Raw genomic sequence first — 26,675 nt, 5'->3', positions numbered from 1 at the left:
TGAAGCTTTTATTTCATTTTACTTCAGGTTTTGCATCTTTGTTTTTTCTTGACTTATGGTGTTAGAGAATGTTCTTACATATTGTTAAGCTCTTTTCCAAACGCTTCTATTTCTTTGGCAAAAAGTAGATGTGAAACTTTTCCTCATAAGCAGAAACTAGGAGCAAAATCTTATCTGAAGTGTCTTTCATCCCTTTGGTTTTAAAAATATGGTTTTTAATTTATGAATTTTGCTTCAATTGGTTCATAGATGAGAGTTTTTTTTGTGGAGCCTTATTATTTTGCTACTTTGTTTATTAAATATAGTTGCCATGGATTGTCCACAATCTATTGCTTGCATAGTCCTGTTCCGCTTTAGCTCATGAAGCTTCTACTGTGTCCTTAGACTGCTCATGTAATGAAATGATATTTTTAATTTTATTTTACAAACATACATTTTAAACTATTTTGGACAGGATAGTTTTCCATTCTTCTTTATCAATGTTCTGCAACTGTGTCCGTAAACTGCTTATGTAATGAAATGACATTTTTAATTTTATTTTACAAACATACATTTTAAACTATTTTGGACAGGATAGTTTTACGTTTTTCTTTATCAATGTTCTGCAGGCAATGATTTTTCTCAATCATAACCGTCTATGTGCAAATATCTGACATATATTTCTGTATATTTTGTAGCATCTCTAGATTCCACTGCCCAGACTGGACATGCAACTGGGGGTGATTGGCAAGAGGAGGTCTTTCAAAAAGTAAGATGCCCTGACTTGTTGTCCATTAAATGGCATTCACGTTGGATATAAGATTAGAAAGAAAGAGAAGGCGCAATTTGGGGTTTGGCTATTTGTGTTGGGATTATATACAGGATTTGTGGGGAGTGTAATTAACTGCTGTAACAAGGGTAGATACTGGTGATCATGTAGGAATATATAAAAATGCATGGTTTAGTATAGAAAAAAGTGCATAGAAGGTAATATAACTTAGGAATACACTTTTCAGGACAATTGCGTTCACATGTGATAGAGGATTGAAAAGGGAATTGACGGCAGGGTTTGCTGGGATAACAGTAAATATCGGTAGGAATACATATACGTTGTGTATGGATAGAAAATCAAAATTTCTATTATTTTCAGTAGAAAGAAGATTACATTCCCATATTACCATATTATTAAAAAGGAAGTAAGGGTAGGTTTGGCTGTCTTGGTAGGGATCGTATACAGGCTCTATCTGAACTGTCCATACCTTACGTACAAGCATGCATGAAGTCATACTTTCCAAATTCATTGTTGCATGCGTGAGCTCTTTTCTGTTGGCACTGTATTTTTGAAGCATTGGACAGGAAAACTTATAGATGCATGAGCTACTACGAAACAAAGAAATCTGGTGATATTATGGTATCTGCAAGCATGTAGCTACAACAAAGTCCTTTCTAATTATCTTTGCCTTTCTTACTCCATTTTTGCAGATCAAAGTCATGAAGGAGATGTACTTACCCGAACTAAGTGAAATGTATCAGAAAATTGCTACTAAACTTCAGCAGGTTTGTAATCACTTCATTTTTTTTCCCTATACTATTTGTTGCTCAACATTTACCATTGAGCAGCCTTTCTCTTCAAGGATATTGTGGTGATGGTCGATGATAGATCCCTCAACTGGATCTACCTTTTACTTGTTCCAGCCATGTATACTGTCTACATGGGACTGCTACCCCACCAACAATGCCAATAAAATTTTACCTTTTTTAGTTACAATGCCAATAATATTATTTGCTACAAAATCTTGTTACTTCTAATATTGGTTGTTTTTTTGCTTACTCATCATATATATTGTTCTCTCTGTTTGCCAGCATGATTCGCTTCCACAACAACCAAAATCAGAGCAGCTTGACAAACTGAAAATGTTCAGGACCATGTTAGAGCGCCTCATATCAGTCTTACAGATTTCCAAAAGTAACATTTCACCTGGTTTGAAGGAGAAGTTGCTTTTATACGAAAAGCAGATAGTAAATTTTATTAATACAAATAGACCTAGGAAGCCAGTTTCTTCTCTGCAGCAAGGGCAGCTCCCCCCACCCCATATGCACTCCATGCAGCAGTCACAATCTCAAATTACTCAAGTGCAATCTCATGAAAATCAAATGAACCCACAGTTGCAATCAATGAACTTGCAAGGTTCTGTGGCACCAATGCAGCCGAGCAATATGACAAGCTTGCAGCAAAGTTCTATGTCGGCTTTATCTGGGGTTTCAACAGCACAGCAGAACATGATGAATTCATTGCCACCTAGTTCCAGCATGGATTCAGGACAAGGGAATGCACTGAACTCATTGCAGCAGGTTCCTGTGGGAAGTAACCAGCAAACTCCTGTCAGTGCTCCCCAACAAGCAAATATGAATGCCTTGTCATCACAGAGTGGGGTTAATATGCTACAGGCAAACATGAATTCCATTCAGTCAAATTCTGGTATGCTTCAACACCAGCATTTGAAACAACAGCAGGAACATCAAATGTTTCAGAATCAACTCAAGCAACAATTTCAACATCGACAGATGCAGCAGCAATTGATGCAGAAGCAGCAGTTACTGCAACATCAACAGCAGCAGCAGCAGCAGCAGCAGCAGCAGTTACAACTGCAAGCAAAGCAGCAGCTTCCAGCACAGTTGCAGGCGCACCAACAGCAAATTCCACAGCTTCATCAAATGAATGACGTAAATGACTTGAAGATGAGACAGGGGATGGGTGTAAAGCCAGGGGTTTTTCAGCAACATCTCTCTGCAGGCCAGCGTGCTTATCCTCATCCGCCGTTGAAATCAGGATCTCCATTTCCTACAAACCAACTCCTTCAGGCTGCATCTCCACAAATTTCGCAGCATTCTTCTCCCCAAGTTGACCAGCAAAATTTACTGACTCACCCAAAAGCTGGAACCCCATTGCAAACTGCTAGTTCACCTTTTGTCATCCCGTCTCCATCAACTCCCATGGCCCCGTCCCCTATGCCAGGGGATTCTGAGAAACCTTCCTCACTCTCAAATGCTGGGAATGTCGGACATCAACAAACAACTGGTGTCGGAGCGCAGGTCCAGTCCCTTGCCATTGGTACCCCTGGGATATCAGCCTCTCCTTTGCTTGCTGAATTTAGCGTACCAGATACTCATGTTAATGCTTTGTCAACTATTTCTGGCAAGTCAAGTGTTACAGAGCAGCCTCTTGAACGCTTAATTAAAGCGGTTAGTAAAGCTGATTCTCTCGGAGTGGTTAAAATGATGTTTCAGAACATACGTACTAAGTTCTTGTTTTCATCAAATCCCCTCGGTTGGATAAAATTTCTGTAATTGTATCTTTCAGGTGAAATCGATGTCACCAAATGCATTAAGTGCCTCTGTCAGTGACATTGGCTCCGTAGTCAGTATGATTGATAGGATAGCAGGGTCAGCACCAGGTAATGGATCCAGAGCTGCAGTTGGTGAGGATTTAGTTGCCATGACAAAGTGTCGTCTGCAAGCAAGAAATGTTATGACTCATGATGGAACAAATGGGACTAGGAAAATGAGGCGCTACACTAGTGCCGTGCCCTTAAATGTGGTGTCATCAGCTGGCAGCATGAATGATAGTTTTAAGCAGTTGACCAGTTCAGAGACATCTGATCTGGAGTCAACTGCAACATCTCGTATCAAGAGGCCAAGGATTGAGGTATTAAACTTTTGTTGTGGTATATACTCATCAAGCAATGAAAACTAGTTGCCTGCCTTCGCACATTTTGAGATGAGGCATTTGCCTCTTTGGAATACTTTTATTATATTTTTATATTATAAAGATGGGCAGTAGATGTTAACTGTGAGTCCACTGTTTAAGGTGCTGCATTGTTGTTAGATTATAGAAGAAAAGCAACTTTTTGGGAATAAAGTTCTTGTGCTTAAGAAGAAAAAAAAAGGACATTTGAGGGAATAATGTTCTCTTATTTTTTTCCTCTGTGGGGAGAGAGAGATTCATTATTGGATCAGGAAATTGCGGAACCAACCTTAATCCTGCTTCTTCAGTGGACGTGATTAATTATGTGGCTTATCTTGCAGGCTAATCATGCTCTTTTGGAAGAAATAAGAGAAATAAATCGGCGGCTTATCGACACAGTTGTTAATATCAGTGATGAAGATGTTGATCCTAGTGCAGCCGCTGCTGAAGGGGGTGAGGGAACCATTGTCAAGTGCTCGTTTGATGCTGTGGCTCTCAGTCCAAACTTGAAATCCCAGTACGCGTCAGCACAAATGGTGGGCTCGCAAATGTGAATTTAATGACTTGTTACCTGTGTTCATAATATTGATATTTCTTGTATTTACTTGTCTTTAATATGGTGCAGTCACCAATTCAGCCATTAAGACTGCTTGTTCCCATGAATTATCCCAACTGCTCTCCAATACTCTTGGACAAGTTTCCAGTCGAAGTCAGGTGAGGAAATAAGCAATCCAACTTTACATACTGCTGCTGCTGTTAAATAAACTAAGAGATGTGGCATTTCTTACTGAGAATACTTGGCATAAATTTGACTTTAATGTTTTTCTTTGACAGTAAGGAGTATGAAGATCTTTCTGTAAAGGCAAAGTCAAAGTTTAGCATCTCTCTACGAAGCATTTCACAACCCATGTCCCTTGGTGAGATAGCAAGGACTTGGGATGTTTGTGCACGTGCAGTTATTTCCGAGCATGCGCAGCAGAGTGGTGGAGGCAGTTTTAGCTCGAAGTATGGGACATGGGAGAACTGCTTGAGTGCTGCTTGATAATCCTTCTTCAGACCTGGAATAAGCCGTGATGCATAATTTATCTACTGCTGTTTTGCTGCAATGATGAAGCAATTTTTGGATGGTCTATAGGTTAAGGCGTGTATAGGAGGAACTTGTTATGTTTTGTATATGGCCAGATTTTCCAAAGTGAATAATGTTGGGGGTTGTTCTTGTTGGATTTATCCTAGGTAACATATGTGTGTTGTAGTTTGGATACTGTAAATCATCTGTGATCTGTGTCTTTTTCGTTGGGTTGAAAATGCCCCATTATATGCAGTATTCTGCTGTCTGTTTGTGACAAATTGTATCAATATTCCCATCCCCTTCTCCTGGTGGTTCTATAAGATGGATATCCCTGGAGAAATAAGAAGAATTTCATCTGAGTGAGGACCTTCTTGTGGTCAGATCGGATGGACTCAATCCGATCTGTCCGGGATTGGGGCTGGGGTTGGGGCCAGGTACATATGTGCTGGGGTGGGCAGAGGACGTTTTGGAGTCCGTGTAGCACTTGATAACAAAATTTGGAACACCTTCTCTTCTATCTGAATCAGCAAAAGGATGCAATGCAATGTCAGTTGCACAGGCTCTCTATAGAGAAGTATGTTTATGTTTAAGAGCATCTATAATTATGTTCCCTATTTTTTAGTTAAAATTTAGTTAAAAATACACATAAGTTATTTTAGGAGCTTTCTATAAAATTTGAACTCCAATCATACTCCTTAGTTTAGAGAGTTATAAATACTATAATTATTTTTTAATTCAATATAATTTATCCATCTCTATACAAAGTAATATTAAAAAAATAGTTTGCGTTAATTAAAAGTTTAAAATATGCATAAAACAACATTATTTCGTCCAAAAAAAAAAAACAACATTAAATTATAGGGAGCCACTAGGAATCTTCTCTCTTCTTAGATTTAGGAGCTCCTAGAGGTCTCCCTATTTTAGGAGGTTGATAGAAAACATGGTTGTAATTGTATTTTTCCAATTCCTCCATAAAATTTGTCTAAATAGATGGTTTAGAGAGTTCATTGTAGATAATGGATATTGCTTTAAACTACTCTTATCGATAAAAGAAAATTGGGGAAAAAAATTTAAAAGAAAAAAAGGATCTGAGCATATATTATATATAGTATAGCCGCTCGGCTATACTATTTATAAAAAAAACATTTTTAAAAAAAGTGTTGAGTAAAGCCACGGGGCTGTCCTATTTGTTTTTAAATGAAAAAAACCACGTATCGCCGCGTGGCTATACTACTTATGAAAAAAGGACCTGCCTAGCGATTAGGCGCCCACGTGTTTAGAAATATTATAGCTGTTCAGCTATACTAATTTTTAAAAAAATATAAAAACCCGAGTATGGCCACTGGGCTATACTATTTATAAAAAAAACATAAAAAAACAAAACAAAACAAATGCCTAGTGCATAGGTATCCACGTGTCAAAAACAGTCTAGCCGCGCGGCTATACTATTTTTAAATCAAAACCATAGTATAGCCGGTTGGCTATACGCGTTGAATATATTATATTTAAAAGGTATAGCCGAGCAGCTATACTATTTAATATAAAAAAAATTAAGAAAAAAGGACCCTCCTTTTGCATTAGTTTATACTTTATAGATATTACTTTGCTAGTTTTAACATTTCCTCATTTGATATTGAAGAGACTTAAACTTCATACTAAATCAATCGGAGAGTTCAATTTTTTTTTTTTTTTTTTGGGTGTGGGAATGTTTGTCTTTGTTCGACCTCGTTCTCTCGAGTGCTATTAAATTTGGTTACTGCACACATTTTTTATCATAGAGAATTGCATGCTGAGTTAAAGTGTTCTTAGTAATTACTTCACTTTCCAAACAACAATTTACATCAAAGAATACTAGCACCTCTCTTACTGATATACCCATAAATCTTTGTTTGAAATTGTTGTTCTAATTGGCAAAGATATTGCAAAATCACCATCTTGTATATTTGTTAAAATAAGTTAGAAATGTAAAAAATTAAAAGGGGACAATAGAGACTCAGGTAATGACCTAATAGTAATGAATATTGCTCTAAACTACTCTTATCGATAAAAGAAAATTGAAGAAAAAAATTTAAAAGAATAAAAGGATCCCAGTGTTGAGGCCCAAAAAAGTCCATGGTTAGGCCCAAATAAATCTCCGGCGCAACACCTTATTAAAAAAAGGCGTAAAGCAGAGTACATGAAACCCCGCCATATGCGAGTCACAGTCCACGTGCCATGCCAAATAAATAACCCATCATGCTAGGAATCGAGATTAGATTATAAAATGCATTAGCTCTGCAAATCCATGCTAGTTATCCCATCAAGCATCATAATTAAAAGCATGCCAACCGACATGTCATGCTAAGCAGGAAATTATTATTGCACACCCAACCACGCTACAAGCCTAAGTGGGGCCAAGCCACTCGATGTCCATGGCTTGCTTGAGTGGATTGTGGTATGGATGGTAATAAGTTGTCATGAGGCCCATTGATGAGCTGAGAAATGGAGGTTCCGGGTTGCTTGAGTCTCGAACTGCCATTTCTTAGCCCAAACTTGTGGGTGAGCACAAAAGAGAAAATAGTCCATTACCTTAGCCAAAATAGCCTATTAACTTAACCAAATTAGCCCAACACCTCAACAAAATAGGCCAACACTTGGTAAGGTTAGCCCATTTATTAGATAAACCAACCCATTGTCCTAGAAGGCCCATGTAACTAAAATAAAGACCTGCAAAGCCTCAACACTTAGTTGAAAAACAAAAGCTATAAAGGGAGCAAGGATGTCCACGTACGCAGAGCTGCTGGAAAGCTCCATCACATGGGGATGGGGAACAAATTTCAAGTAAAGGCATTCAAAAGACCAGAGGATTTTAGCAGGCAGGCTGCCAGGAATAGGGGCACCCTTCGAACCAGCATGTATACCCATTTCTTTCCTTCATCAGATCTGGCCATGAAAGAAGGAAGAAAAGAAGGGAAATGGGATGGTTGAGAATAGGAGTTCTCCACTAGGGTAGCTGCGGGAAGAGTATTGAGCTCCCAAAAATCCCTGATTTTGTGAGATTGGGCAGAGGGGATTTTACCATTATAAGATAAGTCAGAGGAAGGGAGAAGAAAAAAAGGGAAAAGCTTGGCCAATTTGGATAGAAACCATTAGGGTTTTTTGGAAAAGAATAGCTTCCAGTAGTTATAAATAAGACCTCTTCTACCCAACAAAGGGACAACCACATCCAGAGAGCAAGCTTACTCTCATACCTCCAAAACCCAGCAATTTTGTACTCAATTCACCCTTCTCCCCCTTATTTTTCCTCTTGGCAGATCGTTCTGATGCTTGACAAAACCTCTGTCGAGCTGCTGAAAAAAACTTAAGTCACCCATTTCCTAGCCTCTCTCCTCTTCTCAGCCAAAACCTCTGATAATCATTTCCTCCTTTTCCTTAGAACTCTTGTTTTTCATAGAAACTCACAACTCTTTCCCTTTAAGGCTAAACTCATGACAACTTTGCTTCCATGCCACAAGACTCTCATACCAAGCTAAGATTCTATTTGTAAGCACTAAGAATTCATCTGTAAGCTGTTGTTATTTTTGTTAGTGAAGGTAACCAAGATGTTTCCTAAGGCTCTACTGTCCTTTTGAAGCATACTTGGGGCTTGATTTCTGAACTCAGGCACAATGGATAATTTCATTAGTTCCTCCTTACGACAGCCTAGCCTATTTGTAACTACCATAAGAAAAAGGCCCTTACACCCAGCATATATATATATATATATATATATAAAAGTATAACCAGCAATACTATTTATTTAAAAGTCTTTGAGTAAAGTGCATAGCGATACTTTTTTATATATATAAAAATGAAAACAAATCAAGTATAGCGGCACGGCTATACAATTTATAAAAAATAAAAATCCCACCTAGCGACTAGGCACCCACATGTCAGAAAATGTATAGCCACACGGCTATACTATTTATAAAAAAAAAACTAAAAAATCGAGTATCGCCGCGCGGCTAATAGTAATAGATAATACTCTAAACTACTCTTATTGGTAAAAGAAAATCAGGAGAAAAAAATTAAAAGAAAAAAAAAAGGATCCAAGCAAATATATATATATATATATATAAATAGTACTATACGATTTATTAAGAAAAAAAATTTAAAAAAGTGCCGCGTAAAAGCCGCACGGCTATACTATTTTTTATTTTTTTTATTTTTTTAAAATGAAGAGAATTGCATACATTTTGCTTTTTTTTTACAACAAGTAAGAAAAGTAAAAATGAAAGAAAATCACCATCTTACATGTTTATTAAAGAAAAAAGTATAAAATAATAAAACATTCAAAAAAACAAAGATTGATGTTATTTAATGAGTTTATTAATCATTGAAACTATTTCGATGATATAGTAAATTAACATATTCTCATATTAAAAATTTAAAATAAGAACATGATCCTTTTTTCATCGCACAAAACTTCTCTTTTTTCTGCTTTTTTCTTTTTAAAATTTTTTGGATACTCTTTCTTAAGTCTTAAGTAAAAAACCAATTGGCACAAGCCAAAAAACACCATAAACATAACGAGTTTCATTCAAGGTTCTCCAATTTGAGTCTTTGAGCCTGATGACCTCCTTTGTTTCCCCTATAGCCCTATTTTCCTAATTGGGCAATATCCAGAAACTTTTCAAAGAAAACGGAAATTTTTTAATTTTTGGTATCAATTTTGTTCTGTAATTTTTTTTTCCTCTGATCGGCGTAAACTGTATTGGGTTTTCGATTGTATGTGAATCTTAAGTTTTGGTTTTGCATATGTGAATTTAGGGATTGTATATTGGAGATTTTCATGACAAAATCATGTTTAAAACCAGCTTAGATGGATGCATTTTCTGACACAGAAGTGTATCATCGTTCAAGTTTATCTAGATTTGTACAAATTTTGTACCCCTTTCGTACGTTTTCATTGAAGTTTCTAAATTTTGTGGCTTTTTCTTTATTGACAGTTTGTTGGGTTCCTTGGATTTTGATGGCTACCAATAATTGGAGGCCTCCTCAAGTTAGAGAGCCCTCCATGGATGCAGGCAATTGGGGGAGTCAATTGCAGCTAGAGTCAAGGCAAAGAATTGTCAACATGATGTAAGCGTTTTATTTTAATTTTAGTACCAGCAATAGTCTAAACTATAGGGGAATGGGTTTCTCACACCAAGGTGCCATGGAGTTCGAACCTAAGATCACTAATCCCGTTGAAAAAAACAAATTTCTTAAGAGAAAGCTAATTGGATTAAATTATTTATCCTGATGAATTCACTTTTGTGGTTATGAACACTACCTCCATGCCTTGGTTGTCAGTAACTTATTTTAAATGTACTGCATATAAAGAATGGATACATTGAAGAGGCATTTCCCCTGCTCTGGTCAAGAGAGCTCACCGGAGCACAAGAAAATTGCTGTAAGGTTTGAGGAAATGATTTATACTGCTGCCACAAGCGAGGTATTTCCATAACTCATGGTCCTAATTTTTCATGGTACAAGACATGCAAGCTTACTTAGATATGTACCTATTCTATTACGCATGCAGTTTCTTAAATAGATATTGTCTGTGTTTCAACTTTCTTTACATTTTGGATAACAATGTATTCTAAGTTTAGCATGGATTGCCTTGTACAGTCGGATTATTTTGAGAAAATTGCTCTGAAGATATACTCACTGGAGACCAGATCTCAGAATGCAATAGAAAATTCTTTACCAACGAACTCTGCTGGTAATATCAACAGGCCCCCTGATCCAGGTAAAAACAATTATGAAAACTATGTTACTATTTCATGCACCTGAACAAATTTCAGCTGCACACTGTCAACTACCCCTTTCTTCTCCCGGCCTGCATAACAACAATTTTATTTAAAAAGCCAGTATGTAATTAGTGAACAAAAGTACCACCACCAAAATTTTAACTAGGACACCTCTACCACATTTTACTTGAAATAAATATATTTACGATACTACTGCCTTCAATCCAAATAGATAAAATAAAGGGTGAACTTCCTAAACTCTGATGAAGTAGATGCCCACAAGGATGCCCAAAACCGAATCCGATTCCATAACTGATCTATCTAATCACCCTTGACATTTTCAAAAACTCTCCTATTCCTTTCCACCCACACTACCCAAAAAACTGCCAACAAAGCACATCTTCCCAGAACTTCTCCCTGTTTCTTTCCTCCAAAAAAATTAAACCTCTCTCCAAGCAATGCACTACAAACTAAGTAATAGTTGTTTTTGTATTCTAAGCGTAGCTTTTTTCTTGAAGGGTAAATTCTAGAAAAGTTCTATTGTCTCCTTATTCCCATATTTCTTACCTGAGAAGATTCATTGTTGACACACATACACACACAAACATTTATATAGGCTTGTATGGTGAAAATTCAAGACTAGAATCTGGTTGCTATATAATTTTTACTTTAGTTTTTAAGGCAAGGGATCAATTGATGAGAATAAATGGAATTTATCGTATACCTGATTTCACATTTGTTTATTTATTTGGTGTTTATTCTTTCTATTTTACTTGAGTAGGGTGTTTTGGTATTCAACCCCAAGTCCCCAATCAAGGGCTATCACTCTCTATACCATTGTCAGCTAATCAATCTCAATCACACCAACAACTCTTATCACAGAACATTCAGAATAACATTCCACCTACTGGTGTTCAAAGTTCTGCTCGCTTATCATCTGCACTACCTTCTTCCGGTTTAACCCAGACTCCCATTTCAAGTACTGTTGGACAAAATCCAAACATCAAAAACATGTCTGGAACTTCACATAATTCATTTGGGAACTCCATGGGCCAAGGGTACCCTCCCATATGTCTGCTAGTTCTCAAAGGCAAATGCAAGGAATGCAAGAGGTAGTTCTTCAACAGCAACAGCAGCATCAATCCCTAAACGTAAGGGATCAGCAAAAGCAGTTATATCAATCTCAGAGCTTCCTTCCTGAGACATCATCGAGTACGACTTTTGAAATTATGCAGTTCAGTACCCTTTTATTTGTTGACCTTTTAATGCATGTGCTTTCAGGTTATTCAGACAGATGCATGTTTTGGGCGAAATTTTAGTATTCTATATTTTTATTTTACTTTGATTTTGGGCCTATTACCATATTGCATTATGGGTCAACGTTGTCTTTTTTTATGTGATTTATCTGGTGTTGTGATGTAGACAGGCTCCGTAATTATTTATTTGTTTTTATGATACATCTTTGTTTGTCCTTTTTTGTGTTTTAAATGTTACTTAGCAATATCTAGTGGACGTGAAATTTGTGAATTGTGTTTGGTAATTTGATGATCAGTGTGGTTTAAATGTAAAAGGAACAGAGGGTGTTGACACAGGAATAAAGATAAAAGAAGCTAAATCCCAAATTGATGAAAAAAATTTCAACTTTGTTCTTGTATTCTTAATATCAGTAGGCTGACCTGCAGTTCAATTATAGAAAGGCACAAGGATCATGACATAGTTATATGAAATAATAATCCTGAAGGACAGGGAAATAGTTACAAAACCCCCTAAAATGGGTATATTACCACCTTGATTCCCGTAAGTGTACCTTTCAACTCTGGTGCTTCATGTTTGTAATTGAAGTTGTTTGGAGATATTATGTCTGTGATTTGATTGATGTCTTAGTTTTTTCATGACGTATGGTGGTAGAGAAAATGTTTATACATATTGTTAACGCCTTTTCTCTTGATATTCAACTCTAAAAGTTTTTTTTTCTTTGGTAAAAAGTAATTGTGAAGCCTCATCTGAAGTGTCTTTCTTCCCTTTTAGTTTTGAAAATATAGCCTTTTATTTCTTCAGGTTTGCTTCAATTGGTTTATAGATAAAGGGTTTTGGGTGGAGCCTTATGGTTATGCTACTGTGTTTAGTAAATGTAGTTGCCCATCAATGTACTATCTACAATTTACTGCATACGTATTCCTGTTCCGCTTCAGCTCATGAAGCTTCTAGTATGTTCTTAGACTGCTAATGCTGTAGGGAATGATATTTTCATTCTATTTTACGAAAAACGCATCTTTAACTGTTTTGGGCAGGATAGTTTTCCATTTTTCTTACCGCTTCTGCAGGCAATGCTTTTTCAAAATTATAACCCTCATAATCAAATTTTGTACAATCTTATGTGCTTACATTGACACATATTTCTGCATTGCATCTCCAGATTCCGCAGCCCAGACTGGACATGCAACTAGGGGTGATTGGCAAGAGCTGGTCTATCAAAAAGTAAGATGTCCTGACTTGTTTTCCATTCAAGGGTATTCACTAGGATATATGATTAGAAAGAAAGGTGCAATTTTGGGTTGGCTTTTTTTTTTCCCGGTTACAGGATTTTTGCTATGTGTGGGTATTATTTATCCTTTTCAAAAAAGAAAAAGAAGGTATTGTATACAGGATTCATAGGGAATGTAATTAGCTTCTGTAACAACAGAACGTAATGATAATGATATTGGAAATATATATATATATATATATATATAAACAAATGATTACTATTATAATAGAAAACACGGCATAGCAGGTAATATAACCTAGGATGTCATTGTTCAGAAGAAAATGCTGTTCTCATGTGATATAGAAAAACGAAGCTAAATTTTATGAAAAATACTCTTTAGTCCAGTGCTACCTGATTGTTATTGCATGAAATAATATTAGTACTGCATGACAGTGTCATGAATGATTAATGCATTCCACGTGAAAAACAGAGTGGCTTTGTGGCCACCCTTTTACTATTTATCCACCCATACTGCCACACAATTTTAAAAATCTTAATCTACTTGCATCATCTACCAATATTCCGAAACTGTTCTTGTGTTGTGCCCTTCCCCCTCCTTTAACCCCAACAAAAGAAAACTTTTATCGACAAAACAAAAGATTTCTGGCTTGCATGGTTCCCAGCTGTGGCAGCCACAAATTTTTAATTTTTTTTGTTTTTTTGTTTTTATAATCAGTTCTCTGTTTCTTTCTTATTTTACAATTTATTTAGGGTTTTAAAAGTTTTCCTCACCTCATATGCACTCCATGCAGCAGTCACAAACTCAAATTACTCAAGTGCAATCTCATGAAAATCAAATGAACCCACAGTTGCAATCAATTAACATAAAAGGTTCTGTGGCAACAATGCAGCAGAACAATATGACAAGATTGGAGCAAAATCTTGTGTCTTCTTTATCGGGGTTTTCAACAGCACAGCAGAACATGATGACTTCATTGCAGCTTAGTTCCAACATGGATTCAGGGCAAGGAAATGCACTGAACTCATTGCAGCAGGTTCCTGTGGGCAGCAACCAACAAACTCCTGTCAGTGCTCCCCAACAAGAGAATATGAATGCCTTGTCATCACAGAGTGGGGTTAATATGCTACAGGCAAACATGAATTCCATTCAGTCAAATTCTGGTATGCTTCAACACCAGCATATAAAACGACAGCAGGAGCACCAAATCAATTATGTAAATGAGTTAAAGATGAGACGAGCTGCAGGCCAGCGTGCTTTTTCCCATCAGCAATTGAAATCAGGATCTCCATTTCCTATTTCATCAACAACCCAATTCCTTCAGGCTGCATCCCCTAAAATTTTGCAACATTCTTCACCCCAAAATGACCAGCAGAATCTACTGGCTCACACAAAAGCTGGAACCTCTAGCTCCCCATATGTCATCCCATCTCCTTCAACTCCAATGGCTCCATCCTCTATGCCAGGGGATTCTGAGAAACCCTCCTCACTCGCAAATGCTGGGAAGATTGGGCATCTACAAGCAACTGGTGTCGGATCACAGATCCAGTCCCTTGCCATTGGCACCCCTGGGATATCAGCCTCTCCTTTGCTTGCTGAATATATTGTACCAGACGGTACTCATGTTAATGCTTTGTCAACTATTTCTGGCAAGTCAAATGTTACAGAGCAGCCTCTTGAACGGTTGATTAAAGCAGTTAGTAAAGCTGATTCGTTTACATCTCTCTCTCTCTCTCTCTCTCTCTCTCAGAGTGCTTGAAATGTTCTATCAGTAAATACTTTCTAAGTTCTTGTTTTCCTCAAATTCCTTCAACCGTGTTTGACTTAAAATTTATGTAATTTGAACTTTCAGGTGAAATCGATGTCTTCAAATGCATTGAGTGCCTCAGTCAGTGACATTGGCTCAGTAGTGAGTATGAGTAGGATGGCAGGGTCAGCACCAGGCAAGGGATCTAGAGATGCAGTTGGTGGGGATTTGATTACCATGACAAAGTGTTGTCAGCAAGGAGGGAATGTTTTGACTCATGATGGAACAAATGGGTCTAGGAAAATAAGACACTTAGCTAGTGCCATGCCCTTAAATGTTGTGCCATCAGCTGGCAATGATAGTTTCAGGCAGTTGGCCAGTTCAGAGACATCTGACCTGGAGTCAACTGCAACATCTCGTATCAAGAGGCCTAGGATTGAGGTATTAATCCTTTTTTTGGTATATGCTTCTAGAAATGACAGCTGTTGCAGTTGTAAAAGCTTTGATTGGGCACACTTAAAATATTAAAAAGGGATATCACATCATGAAATGAAATTTCCAGCAAGACTGCAAAGCTAGTTGCTTTCCTGCACACCTAATATGCATATGCTTCTTGTGTGCCTGTAGTGCTTTGGCACATTCTGAGTGAGGCACTTGCCTCCGTGTGAGTCCACTGTTAAAGATGTTACATTGCTTTTAGATTAGAGGAAAAAAGAAACTTTTGTTGAATGAAGTGATTGTTTGTGTTTAGGAAAAAATAAAAGTGGTGATTTCACTTTTTTCCTATTTTATCCACTTACACTCCTTTTAGTTATAAAAAGGAGTGTAAACATTTAAAAAAAGTGCATTTGAGGGCATTGAGGGCATAATGAGAGATTCGTTACTGGACCAAGAAATTTCTGAACCAACCTGAACACATATCATTTATTGCTGGTCTTAACTCAATGTTATTTGTTTAAACAGTTCCCCGTCTCAAAGTATTTCAATTTCTGGTCAAAAGGCTCATTCCTGCTTCTTCATTGGACATAATTTTGTGGTTTATGTTGCAGGCTAATCAGGCTCTTTGGAAGAAATAAGAGAAATAAGGCAGCGGTTGATCAACACAGTTATTGATATCAGTGATGAAGATGATGACCCTAGTGCACCTGCTGCTGATGGGGGTAAAGGAACCATTTTCAAGTGCTTTTTTGATGCTGTGGCTTTCGGTCCGGACTTGAAATCGCAGTATGCTTCAGCACAGATGGTGGGCTCTCAAACATTAATGCAATGACTTCTTACCTGTCTTCAAGATATTTATATTTCGTATTTACCTGCCTTTAATATGGTGCAGTCCACCAATTCAGCCATTAAGACTGCTTGTTCCCAGCAATTATCCCAACTGCTCTCCAATACTCTTGGACAAGTTTCCAGTTGAAGTCAGGTGAGGATAGGCACTCTGCCTCTACATTCTGCTGCTGCTGCTGCTGTTACATAAACTAAGAGATGTAGCATTTCTTATTGAGAATTCTCAGCCATATGGGCTTATGTCCTTTCTTATTTACCCCCATTCTGGTGAAATCCTATTTCAAACGCAACATGCCGTAATGATCAAACAAAGAATCTATTCCTCAGTTTCTGTCGGTAACAGTATGTGGCGCTGTAATGGTCAAACAAAGAATCTCTTTATTTATTTTCAGTTCTCTTCTGAGTTTATGTACTCATTTTGCTTTCATGTGTTAAATTCTAAAGGTTTTCTTTTAAGCATAAATTTGACTTTACTGTTCTGCTTTGGCAGTGAGGAGTATGAAGATCTTTCTGTGAAAGCAAAGTCAAAGTTTAGCATATCTCTACGAAGTATTTCAGAACCCATGTCCCTTGGGGAGATAACAAGGACCTGGGATGTTTGTGCATGTGCAGTTATTTCCGAGCATGCACAGCAGAGTGGTGGAGGCAGTTTTAGCTCAAGGTATGGGACATGGGAGAACTGCTTGAGTGCTGCTTGATCATCTCTCTTCAGACCGGAAAAAGCTAGTCCAAGGGTCGTTATCTAAACCGTGATGCATAGTTTTTCTACCGCTTTTTTGCTGCAACGATGAAGCAGGTTTAGGATAGTCTGCATGTATAGGAGGAATCTGTGATGTTTTGTATATGGTCAGATTTTCCGAAGTGAATAATCTTGGGATAGTTCTTGTTGGATTTTTCCTAGGTAACTTCTGTGTGTTGTAGTTTGGATACTGTAAATCATCTGTGATCTGTCTGCATGTTTTCGTAGGGTTATGCCGCATTATGCACTATTCTGCTACGTCTGCTTGTAACAAAATTGTATCAATATTCTGCATTCTGCAGGACTAGTGTCCTGACCGCCTCTCGCAGTAATAATGTGTGAACTGTCACAATGTGAAGCGGTTCGTTAATTTGTTTTTTCCCCCTTTTAAGGGAGAGAATGGGGATATGGATTGTTTATATATGGAGATCTTTTCGGTTTTTTGTTGTTGTAAAACTTTATGTGGCTGCATTTGGATAGGGAGTTGAAAATAAATTTTTTTTTTTTCAACTATACAAAAATATATTGGGGTGCCAAATATGAGTTTAGCTAAGTTAGCTAGAGCGGATGTGTTCTCCATCCGAGTTTGAATCTCCTTCCTTGTAGAATATCGTTTGGATTTAAAAAGACCATATTGGGATAATCATAAAAACATATTTAATGCTTCTTTTTTTATTACCTACGCGAAAGGAAAATTAAATTCAATTGGGTTGGAGGAATGGACTATTTCTCTGAACTAATTTTGCTTGCAAACCAAACGCCTACAATTTTTAAGTATGGGTGTGAGACTAGGGAAAATATAAAAGATTAGGAAAAAGAAAAGAAAAAATAAAGAAGAGGATAAACTGGCGGCAGCAAGAGTTCATAAGCCCAATGGGCCGACTTTGTATCCGAACAGAACCAAAGCGAAGATGAGGATGATCTATATCCCAAACCGACCCGGAATTTTTACGACATCTTTCTTTCTCATACAAGAAAAGTGCTCGACAGAACCCAAAAGAAATGCAAATTGCTGGCTTCACTCTTTGGTCGAAACAAATCGAAGAACGAAATTGAACAAGGTAAAAACCCTAAATTTCATCAACGCAAACTTCGGATGAATTATTTACGTGTGGATTCAATTGTTTGCTCGCGCCATTTTTTCCTTTTACTTCAGTACTTCTTTCTGCGAATAAATCCCAAAACATTTAGGTGTACGTTTGGATGCTGAGAAAAACTTGAGAGAAAGTTAAAATTTCTTCGAAGAATTAGGAAATTTGAGATAGTTATGTTTTCAGCATCCGGCGATTAATTTAGTCATATGTTTCATTTCTCTAATTTTTCATGGATTTCCTTGCTTGTTTGCTGAAAAAAGCATGGAAACGAAGATAAATTGAAAGTTTAGGTTGCATTAACACTAAATTGAGTCTGATTTCTGATGGATGTTTTGTTGAAATCTTTCTTCTGCTTGCATCAACCCCAGTACATAAATCTAGGCCAAATAACAAAGACTGAAAACGAACTTAACAAAGGAGAAGGGAAGTTCCAGAAAGAGAGATTGAGAGAGAATGGCGGACTATCACTTTGTGTACAAGGACGTGGAAGGAGCATCGACGCAGTGGGACGACATACAGAGAAAGCTAGGGAACCTACCGGCAAAGCCACCGGCGTTCAAGCCAGCACCTTTCACTCCAGCCGAGGATGAAGCCTCTCTTCCAAAGGACAAGTCCTGGATCGATGAAAAGACCGAACAGGACCTGGAAGACCTGGAAGACAATCCCAATCTCGACGATGATCGCTTCCTTGAAGATTACAGGTCCCTAATTGTTCATTATTGTCCTAATTACTTCATGTTGAAAATGTAAATGTGAAAATTGGGTTGGTGTTGGATTAGGAAGAAGAGGCTGGCTGAGTTGAGAGAAGCAGCTAAGGTTGCGAGGTTTGGATCAGTTGTGCCGATTTCAGGATCAGATTTCGTGCGGGAGGTTTCGCAAGCTCCAGCTGATGTTTGGGTTGTTGCGGTTCTCTACAAAGAAGGAATTGCGGAATGTGGAGTGTTGATGCAGTGCTTGGAAGATTTGGCTACGAAATACCCAGCTACCAAATTTGTCAAAATAATATCAACCGACTGCATCCCAAATTACCCAGATCGTAATGTTCCCACTGTTTTGGTGTACAACAATGGTGCTGTCAAAGCAAATTACGTGGGCTTGCAGAGCTTTGGCAGGAGATGCACACCTGAAGGTATTTTCACTTTGAATTCAATTGGGTTCTTTTGAGCTTCATGTTTCATTTTGCTTTCTTTTTCACAGATGGAGAGAGATTCCAGCTTCTGTTGGATTATCAAATGGGAAAATGAACTGGTTATTGAAATTCTTAAGCTTTGCAACTCAAGTGAATTAACATGATGTATATTTTTTTAACACAATATTTTGACCATAAACTTCAATACTGGTTGTGGCCTTTTGCTGCATTATGAGATCATTTTGGACCATTTATACATTTCTTTTCCTGAACTTGGATACGCATGATTAGTATGGGCCTTGATGTGAGCCAGTATTCTATGAAATTTCTTATACTCTTTTTGATGAATTTTTTTCTGTGCACTCCTGAATATCAGGTGTAGCATTAGTCCTCTGCCAATCAGATCCTGTACTCAATGATGGCCAGAGCGGAAATGATCGGTCAAGGAAAGCTGTGATCGATGGAGTTCGCAAGAGGTTTATAGAGAAAGTTGTGACAGAGCATGAAAATGATGACGATGGATCTTCAAGTGATTAGGCTTTATATTGGTCCCTTTTGTAAGAGTTTTGAGTTTAGATGAATCAAATGACTCTTGTTTGTGCATCTTTTTTGTTCTTGTACAACCTTTTTGGTTTTCTCATTATTTGTGAAAGGGAATGATTGTGATGTGTTAAGAGTAATGACGTGAGCTTTGTATGCTACTAGAATACGGATATGCAATTTACCAAAAAAAAACAAAGAACACGGATTCGTGTATACTGTACACGTTATAATATGAGTGGACACTTTTAGGATTTAGTACCAATACATGTAGATGGGTTATACCACGTGTGATCATATTTCAGTACTATATTATAATTACTCGAATTGTTACAATATAAAGCAATTTTTTAGCATTTTTTAGGCTTGTGGTAGCTGGAGCTCATAAGCCCAATGGGCCAACCATGTACCCAAACAGAACCAAAGCAAGATGAGGATAATTTTGTATCCGAACCGACCCGGATACTTTCACCGTCGTCATGCTTTCTTTTTCTTTTTCTTTTTTGTTTTAGGAAAAGTTATACTTTCTTATATATGAACGAAGTACAAATAGCTTTCCAGCACCGAAAAAAAAGTACAAATTGCTAAACGTTTCTCTCTGCTCGAATCAAATCGAAGAACAAATTCAAGAAGGTAAAAACCCTAAACTCAGGATCAGGTCTTTTCGTATGTGTTCAAATTATGTTGGTGCCAGTTTTTGTGCTTTAGTATTTCTCTCTGCAAATAAATAGATGCCGAAAGTTTTAGGGTTACGTTTGGTGCTGAAGAAAACCTGAGAAAAATCTAAAATTTTCTTCGAAGAATTGGGAAAAGATTGTTTTCAGCCTCCGGCGGTTAATCATCTGTTTCCTTTCTCTAATATTTCGTGGATTTCGTTGCTTGTTTGCTGAGAAAAGCATGGAAACGAAGAGAAGCTGAAATTTCAAGTTGCATTAACTCGAAATAGAAATTGAGTTTGATTTCTCTTGGATATTTTGTTAGAATTTTTGTTCTGCTTGCATCAACCCCTCTTTCTTTTTTGGTCAAGGCCCCTCATCATCGGCTTCTTCTAATCTTTAAATCCATAACTTTCATGCCACCACCAGGAAAAAGAACCCCATTGTCAAATTAGTGTCTGTTTTGTATAAAAATAAAGAAGAAAAAATTCTTAAGGGTAGCTCAATGATTGAAAATAACCTTGAATTTCAGTACTCTCTCCCTCACACACTTTTGTGTGTATGTATTTGTTTTATTTTTATGTGCTATTTGCACTCAGGTGTATTTTATGAGCATTGTACGTATGTGATTATTGGTGTAGGCTTGTGGATGGTTTGTGAATTTTAAGTTTATTGTTTGGTTGACAGGTTTTGTGAATATAATTTGAAGACATGACGACTGCGGCTCGACCCACGTGGGCACCTGCAAAAGGTGGTAATGAACAAGGTGGTACTCGGATTTTTGGCCCTTCTCAGAAATACTCTTCAAGGGACATGGCGGCCCATACAACTCTAAAACCCAGGTTGGTCCTTGTCATTGTTACAGATATTGATTTTTGTTAACTAGTTTGGAGTGTGTCACATCGAATTCTAAATTTCCACTATTCCGTTAAATGTTTGTGGTCTTTGTTACAAATCTGTCTTTCTGATATATATTATATATGTGAGCTGGTTTTCCTTGGATGCTAATTTTAAACTTTGTCTTTGTTGGTGTGTTATGTGTATCTAAAAGAAAGGAGGGGCAAGACACCCAGGATGAGTTGCAGAAGAAGAACCTCCGAGAGGAGCTGGAAGAGCGTGAGAGGAAGCATTATTCATCGAAGGATAAATCTTATAGTTGTATGATATCTTCCACACCTTTTTTTAGTGCCTTTCTGGGGGTTGGGGGTGGGGGGTTGGGGAGTGGGTTTCTTTATTTGTCAATTTCCTAATTATACAGTGATGTGATATTGTTTTTTCATTGTTTCTAATTGGTATGTACATTGTGTAGATGACAGAGATCGCAGGAGAGGAAGCCAGCTGTTGTTGGAAGGTGTATATTCGAGCTTTACATTTCACATTTTAAGGTAGAAAGTTCATTTAAGTAATTGCTCGCCTTACTAACTACATAATATCTTTATGGTAATAGGGGGCAGAAGGGACACTGAAATTGTGCCACGTAATGTAGATGCTGATGATTCTGATGTGGAAGTCAAAAGTGATGATGAAAGGTTGGTATTCATTGCATATATATTTGAATCAAAATGCATAAATAATCCCCAGTGAATTGCTAGCCTAGTTTTGTGTTGAATTATTAGAGTTCTATCAAATCTTTTGTTGCAAGGTATGTGAGAATAGATAGAACTTACCTGATGGTTTTCTAAACTTAAGAAAGAGGCATTGTTTATAAGTCATGTATGTATTCCAGCTTCTTTCATAGTTACTATGGGCTTTGTTTGCTCAACTTCGAAACTGAAGAACCAATTTGCAGAATGTGTTTTATCACAATCACTCATAACTTGTATGCTTACAGTTGAGGATGTTTTTATTATGAGGTAGTGCTTATGGAACTTCTTGGTTCCCGACTTCCATTTGAATTGATAAAATTATCTGCAGCTCAAAAATAGCTACTTAAAGACTTTCAACAATCTTTTCATTTGTTGGTAGTTATGTTTCATTTGCTTGTATAGTTCAGTCCATGTTTTGTGGTGGAATGATATTACCACATGATTTGCTGATATATTTGGAACAATTACTTTTTATCATAGTTCTGAAGATGATGATGATGATGATGATGAAGAAGCTCTGATGGCCGAGCTTGAACAAATTAGGAAGGAAAAAGCGGAGGAGAAGCTACGAAAGGTGAGATATCTATGAAGTGATTTGACACTTTATCGTAAGATTATCAATTGCTTTAGTCTCACTGATTGTAATGAATGTAACTTTTATGCTTCCACAGGAACGACAAGAGCGGGAGGAAGAGCTTAAAGTCAAGGAAGCAGAGCTTCTCCGAGGGAACCCATTGCTTAATGGTGCAACAGCCACATCCTTTAGTGTGAAAAGAAGGTTAGTTAAGATTTTACTCATGGCTAGTTCTGTGATCAAATTATAAAAAAATCAGTAGCTCTATTGGGTCTTGTTTTTCTAACAGCTCTGTTCTTTCTGCATCTTTTGGCCCAGATGGGATGATGATGTGGTGTTTAAAAATCAGGCCCGTGGTGAAACCAAGGCTCCAAAGCGCTTCATCAATGACACTGTCAGGAATGACTTTCACCGCAAATTCCTGCATAAATACATGAAGTAATGTCATAAATCAATCTATATCTTGAGATGGGACCCCCCCAGCAACAAAGTCAAAATGAACTTTGTCTTTAACAGTTGTATGTACTGTAATGTTCTAATTGAATGAACCGTGCTTGATTCAAATTGGCTTGTACTGAAAGAAAAAGAAAAGGGGTGTTGAAGATGTAAGGCTTGTAAGCTGGATCTTGATATTGAATGTTACCTGTTTTATGAAGTTGAAAGGAATAGTTTGTTTGTTGAACTTGGTGATGCGATTGGTTTGTGTGAATGGTGAATATTTATACAAGTTGCAGCTTGGTCTTTGGTGGCCTACAATATTGGCGAGATGGGGATGTTTCTAATAAATCTGATTATGATGTGAAATTATAAAAGTCGACAAGTTTTCAGCTTCCTTTGATTAACTGAGGTTATCGGAGGAATGCTTCGTTCTATGAACATGGGCATGAATATCCAGAACTAAATCCATGGTTTCATTTGGAAAAAGTGAAAGTACTGGTAAAGCAAAGTGACTATCCAGAGCTTTTTGTTGGACTCAATTTGCAGATCGACTGAAGTAATACATAATAGCAAACTGTAATGGACTTTAGATTTTGAATTACTGTACTAGAGTAACACACAGAGAATCTACAAATTTTCATTTCACTGCCAACAATTGATAGGATACAAATTACAGCCACCAATCTAATCTTACATCGAATAAGGACGATAGATACCATAAACTCATCTTACTATACAAAAAATAAAAAAGCAAAAAGAACTCACAACAGCCTGTTTCATATCAAGATACAATGAATTAACACACCATGTGAGTGGAGAAAAGCACTCACAACAGACTGGCAAAGAATAATGTGCATGCAGTTCAGATTAAGCTGCAAACAAATAAATAGAAACTGGTGAGGAAATCAGACAAGCATGCTCTCTACTCAACTTTATCCTTCGGTTCGCCCAGAACAAATTCCACGTACAAATCCTTAAGCGCAATCACAACTGTAGTTATGAGGGGACCCATAATTGCACCCTGAGAACAACACAAGAAATAAGAAGATTAGCTTAAGATCGTGATGACCAAGGATGACCAAGTTGAATGCAAAGTTTATGTGATGTGATCAAATGTATGAATCTTAAGATATCTGATTGTCAATATTATGTGAACCTCCCCTAAGCAATGAAGAATGTTTTCAACACTGTTGTTTCATAATCTCCTACCCCTATTTTAGTCAGTTCACTAGGAAGAAGTAAACCACTCACCCCCACTTCACTAAGTTTTTGAATTGCAGAACGAGATGACTTCCTAGAATCCAGTTAAAAAGATGCAAAATTGAAACTAGTTCAACTCTTAAATTGGCTTATTTTCCAAAGTAAAACAGTTATCATCAACATTGTATTTACCTCGAGTGCAGATGGGAACAAAGTCATTCCACCAATGATGCTAAGTCCTGTAAGATATTCACTATGACCAGGTATATCCTCCTGAATTTCAGATGCGCCATAATCCATAAGCACGAGATGAATAACGGACAAGATGATGGCTACTACATATCTCCCTTCCAGTACCAGTTGAAGAGCTGCTGGAATAGTTGCAAACCATGACGGAAAGATTGGCAGCAGAGAGCTGAGGATTGCAAGAACGGTGGACACGTACAAGAAATGTATTTTGTAGAGTCTTAATAAAAGCCATGTGAGACATCCCTGAAAAATTGCAATCTCAGCTGTAGCCAAAAGAACACCAGATATAGCATTATCAAGAACTTCAACACATCTAACCCTCGCAGACTTCGAAATTGGAAGCATACTCATCACTTGTTCAGTCACTCCACCAGACTCAGATGTGATCAGATAATACAATACCCAGAAGAATACCATTAACTGAGATACAAAATTGAAAATCTCAGCTGCTCCAGAAACAATGGAACTACCAATGGAGAACATAAATTTTGCACTACCTCCAACAACTGATGTACTACTAGCAAGTATGCGTTGTGATACATCCATTCCTCGAATTGCAAACCCTTTTGCCTTCTCAACTAAATCCTCCCTGGTAATTACTAATTCCCTAACAATTGCATCAATCTCTGTGTAAATATGTCCCCATTCCCTCTTACTGATCCGATTTCTCAAACTCAGAAGCTTTTCTGTGTACGGAAATGGGCTAGCTAATGCCGTTGAAGGCTCTGAAGAATTGGCAGACTGTCTTACTACAAAATGCTTAATCCCAGTCGCAAATTCTGTCATATTATACTGCATTGCCAAATTATCTATCTGGTCTGACACTGTTTCATACAACTTGGAAGTGTACCTATCCACCATTCCAGGCACATCATTCTCCTCCATCCACTGCTTAATACCAATCTTCTCCGTGTAATTGCTCTCTTCAACATGTAATTTCAATGAAATCACTGCATCTTTACTCTCAACTCCAATCTTATACGAAAAGAATGTGACACCAACCAAAAATCCCACAATCATAGCAAACATCAACCCAATTGCCACAATGGTTTTCAACCGTATCAATATCCTTCGGGTGAAAAAGGCACTAATTGGGCTACGACGAAAGCTACTACACCTCAAAGAGGATACAGTCGACATTGTCGAATCCACACCTTTGGCACTAAACAAAAAGCCTAATCCAAGAATTGCCAGAGAACCAACACCACCAATTCTCTCATAAGCAAGTATAAGTATCCAAAACGATACCAGCCACCTTAATAACTTGGAGAATTCACTCTGATGCCTCCTTCTGTACTCAGATTTAAGCTTTCGGAGAAAAATCCGGAAACAAACTTCTCGAATTTCAACCAGGGTACCAACAAAAACTCGAAACATTGCCACAGGGACAGCCAAAACAGTCTCAGTGAGGCCAAGTCTTAAGGGCTCAGACCAAAATCCCACAAGGGTTTGTTGTATACCTCTGAGAGGAATTGAACAAAGCACAGCCCACTGAATTGGTCTTAAGTATTCCTCTAAGAGCTTGCCCACAGCGTAAAGTATAAAAATTGTAAAGGCAAGGCCAGCATGAGCCATGGTTATGTAGAGGGCTAAGCGTACCTGGGGATCGCCGGAGAGGGTGGTTTTGTGATCTGGATCGATGGGTTTTGACGGGTCCTTCGGCAGAGCCTGGGGTTTAGGCACCTGGGGCTCAGGGGTTGATGATTTTCGAATTGAAGCTGATCGGAACATGTCCTGCCATGCAGGGCTTGCAGAGGTTGCTTCAGAGCTTGGGTCTGAGTATGGCACTAAAGCCATCTTGAGAGAGAGAGAGAGAGAGAGAGAGCTTTATATCAAAGTTTGAAGCTCTAATACTTTGCTGTCACTGAAAACAGAGTTTCTTATTATAATTTATATGGAAGGACACGTTGGAATTTTTTTTGTTGCTGTGTTGAATTGAACTCACAGAAAAACAGAGTTCAGATGGAATGAAGACTGAGACAGAGAGAGTCAGATGGGTAATCGGACAGTTGAGTGGATGAAGCAGAGAGAGAGAGAGAGAGAGAATGAGAACCAAGAGAAGAGAGTCCAGATGGGGTGGGGCAGGCAAGGCTGAAATGGGTAGACTTTTGACCATGAATGAGGGTGTTTGTGTTCCCCTGGCTCTGTAGTTTGTGGATGGCCTGTCTTTCAAGATACTAAAAAGAGTAAAGTAGTTGTATTATTGAATCACAAGATTTTTTCATAAAATATTCATTCAACACTGACCAAATTGCTCCATCACTTTTTTCACTTTTCTTTTATGACAATAAACTTAATCCTGTCCAAAACTTTCTCTAATTATATCTTAATCCAAAGGGTTAGAAATTAACAATAATAAAATCCAAGGTTGAGTAAAATTTGGGGTCACCCGAGCACTCTTTCTTCA

At 37.6% G+C, this 26,675-nt stretch overlaps 5 protein-coding genes across 8 annotated transcripts in view; 4 read left to right on the top strand and 1 right to left on the bottom strand.

The window, feature by feature from the left end:
* Positions 1-5,071, top strand: part of LOC103318924 (mediator of RNA polymerase II transcription subunit 15a) — a 28,203-nt gene extending 23,132 nt beyond the window's left edge. Inside the window, exons 6-12 of one of the 3 annotated variants that reach the window (XM_089045528.1) lie at positions 687-748; positions 1,462-1,536; positions 1,843-3,222; positions 3,341-3,685; positions 4,066-4,260; positions 4,350-4,438; positions 4,559-5,071. In XM_089045528.1, coding sequence (XP_088901654.1) covers positions 687-748; positions 1,462-1,536; positions 1,843-3,222; positions 3,341-3,685; positions 4,066-4,260; positions 4,350-4,438; positions 4,559-4,766 — 2,354 coding nt within the window. In that variant the 3' untranslated portion in view covers positions 4,767-5,071. Of the gene's footprint in view, positions 1-677; positions 749-1,461; positions 1,537-1,842; positions 3,223-3,340; positions 3,686-4,065; positions 4,261-4,349; positions 4,439-4,558 lie in introns of all 3 variants that reach the window. The other 2 variants (XM_008220381.2, XM_089045532.1) reach the window with 2 other exon arrangements.
* A 4,127-nt stretch (positions 5,072-9,198) lies between these two features.
* LOC103318936 (mediator of RNA polymerase II transcription subunit 15a-like) lies at positions 9,199-17,225 on the top strand. The gene is given in 13 exon segments (XM_089045539.1): positions 9,199-9,539; positions 9,761-9,893; positions 10,137-10,248; positions 10,425-10,545; positions 11,328-11,603; positions 11,606-11,758; positions 12,963-13,024; positions 13,826-14,728; positions 14,885-15,220; positions 15,829-15,838; positions 15,841-16,022; positions 16,111-16,199; positions 16,554-17,225. Coding segments are annotated over 12 exon segments (2,562 nt in total). The 5' UTR covers positions 9,199-9,539; positions 9,761-9,783; the 3' UTR covers positions 16,762-17,225.
* A 478-nt stretch (positions 17,226-17,703) lies between these two features.
* LOC103318898 (uncharacterized) lies at positions 17,704-19,705 on the top strand. Of its 2 annotated transcripts, none has more exons than XM_008220342.2 (4): positions 17,704-17,863; positions 18,265-18,597; positions 18,676-19,025; positions 19,402-19,705. In XM_008220342.2, exons 2-4 carry the CDS (start codon positions 18,350-18,352, stop codon positions 19,560-19,562), a joined length of 759 nt encoding a protein of 252 aa, XP_008218564.1. In that variant the 5' UTR covers positions 17,704-17,863; positions 18,265-18,349; the 3' UTR covers positions 19,563-19,705. The 2 variants fall into 2 exon arrangements, with proteins under 2 accessions (XP_008218564.1, XP_088901639.1); XM_089045513.1 differs by lacking the exon at positions 19,402-19,705 and adding an exon at positions 19,094-19,378.
* A 340-nt stretch (positions 19,706-20,045) lies between these two features.
* Positions 20,046-23,063, top strand: EMB2769 (Cwf15 / Cwc15 cell cycle control family protein). The gene is made up of 8 exons (XM_089045521.1): positions 20,046-20,198; positions 20,909-21,063; positions 21,273-21,379; positions 21,531-21,572; positions 21,669-21,750; positions 22,288-22,381; positions 22,479-22,585; positions 22,700-23,063. Exons 2-8 carry the CDS (start codon positions 20,933-20,935, stop codon positions 22,821-22,823), a joined length of 687 nt encoding a protein of 228 aa, XP_088901647.1. The 5' UTR covers positions 20,046-20,198; positions 20,909-20,932; the 3' UTR covers positions 22,824-23,063.
* Positions 23,064-23,431: 368 nt separating this feature from the next.
* Positions 23,432-26,434, bottom strand: LOC103318890 (transmembrane protein C9orf5 protein). The gene is made up of 2 exons (XM_008220329.2): positions 24,212-26,434; positions 23,432-23,840 (listed from the first exon to the last, which is right to left on the bottom strand). The coding sequence occupies exons 1-2, from the start codon at positions 26,063-26,065 to the stop codon at positions 23,742-23,744; spliced, it is 1,953 nt and encodes a 650-aa protein (XP_008218551.2). The 5' UTR covers positions 26,066-26,434; the 3' UTR covers positions 23,432-23,741.
* Between the last annotated feature and the right edge of the window lie 241 nt (positions 26,435-26,675).

This window comes from Prunus mume, linkage group LG1, assembly GCF_029339155.1.
Source record: "Prunus mume cultivar Tortuosa linkage group LG1, ASM2933915v1, whole genome shotgun sequence".
Taxonomy (NCBI): domain Eukaryota; kingdom Viridiplantae; phylum Streptophyta; class Magnoliopsida; order Rosales; family Rosaceae; genus Prunus; species Prunus mume.
The sequence above is the reverse complement of the archived record's forward strand: the minus strand, read 5'-3'. Positions and strand labels throughout refer to the sequence as shown.

Coding starts and splice junctions, on each gene's coding strand:
- EMB2769 (XM_089045521.1), top strand. CDS start 20,933: ATGACGACTGCGGCTCGACCCACGTGGGCACCTGCAAAAGGTGGTAAT. Junction 21,380..21,530: donor GAAGGATAAATCTTATAGTT/GTATGATATCTT, acceptor TACATTGTGTAG/ATGACAGAGATCGCAGGAGA. Junction 21,573..21,668: donor AAGCCAGCTGTTGTTGGAAG/GTGTATATTCGA, acceptor TTATGGTAATAG/GGGGCAGAAGGGACACTGAA.
- LOC103318890 (XM_008220329.2), bottom strand. CDS start 26,065: ATGGCTTTAGTGCCATACTCAGACCCAAGCTCTGAAGCAACCTCTGCA. Junction 23,841..24,211: donor TGTTCCCATCTGCACTCGAG/GTAAATACAATG, acceptor TGTTGTTCTCAG/GGTGCAATTATGGGTCCCCT.
- LOC103318898 (XM_008220342.2), top strand. CDS start 18,350: ATGGCGGACTATCACTTTGTGTACAAGGACGTGGAAGGAGCATCGACG. Junction 18,598..18,675: donor CGCTTCCTTGAAGATTACAG/GTCCCTAATTGT, acceptor GTGTTGGATTAG/GAAGAAGAGGCTGGCTGAGT. Junction 19,026..19,401: donor CAGGAGATGCACACCTGAAG/GTATTTTCACTT, acceptor CCTGAATATCAG/GTGTAGCATTAGTCCTCTGC.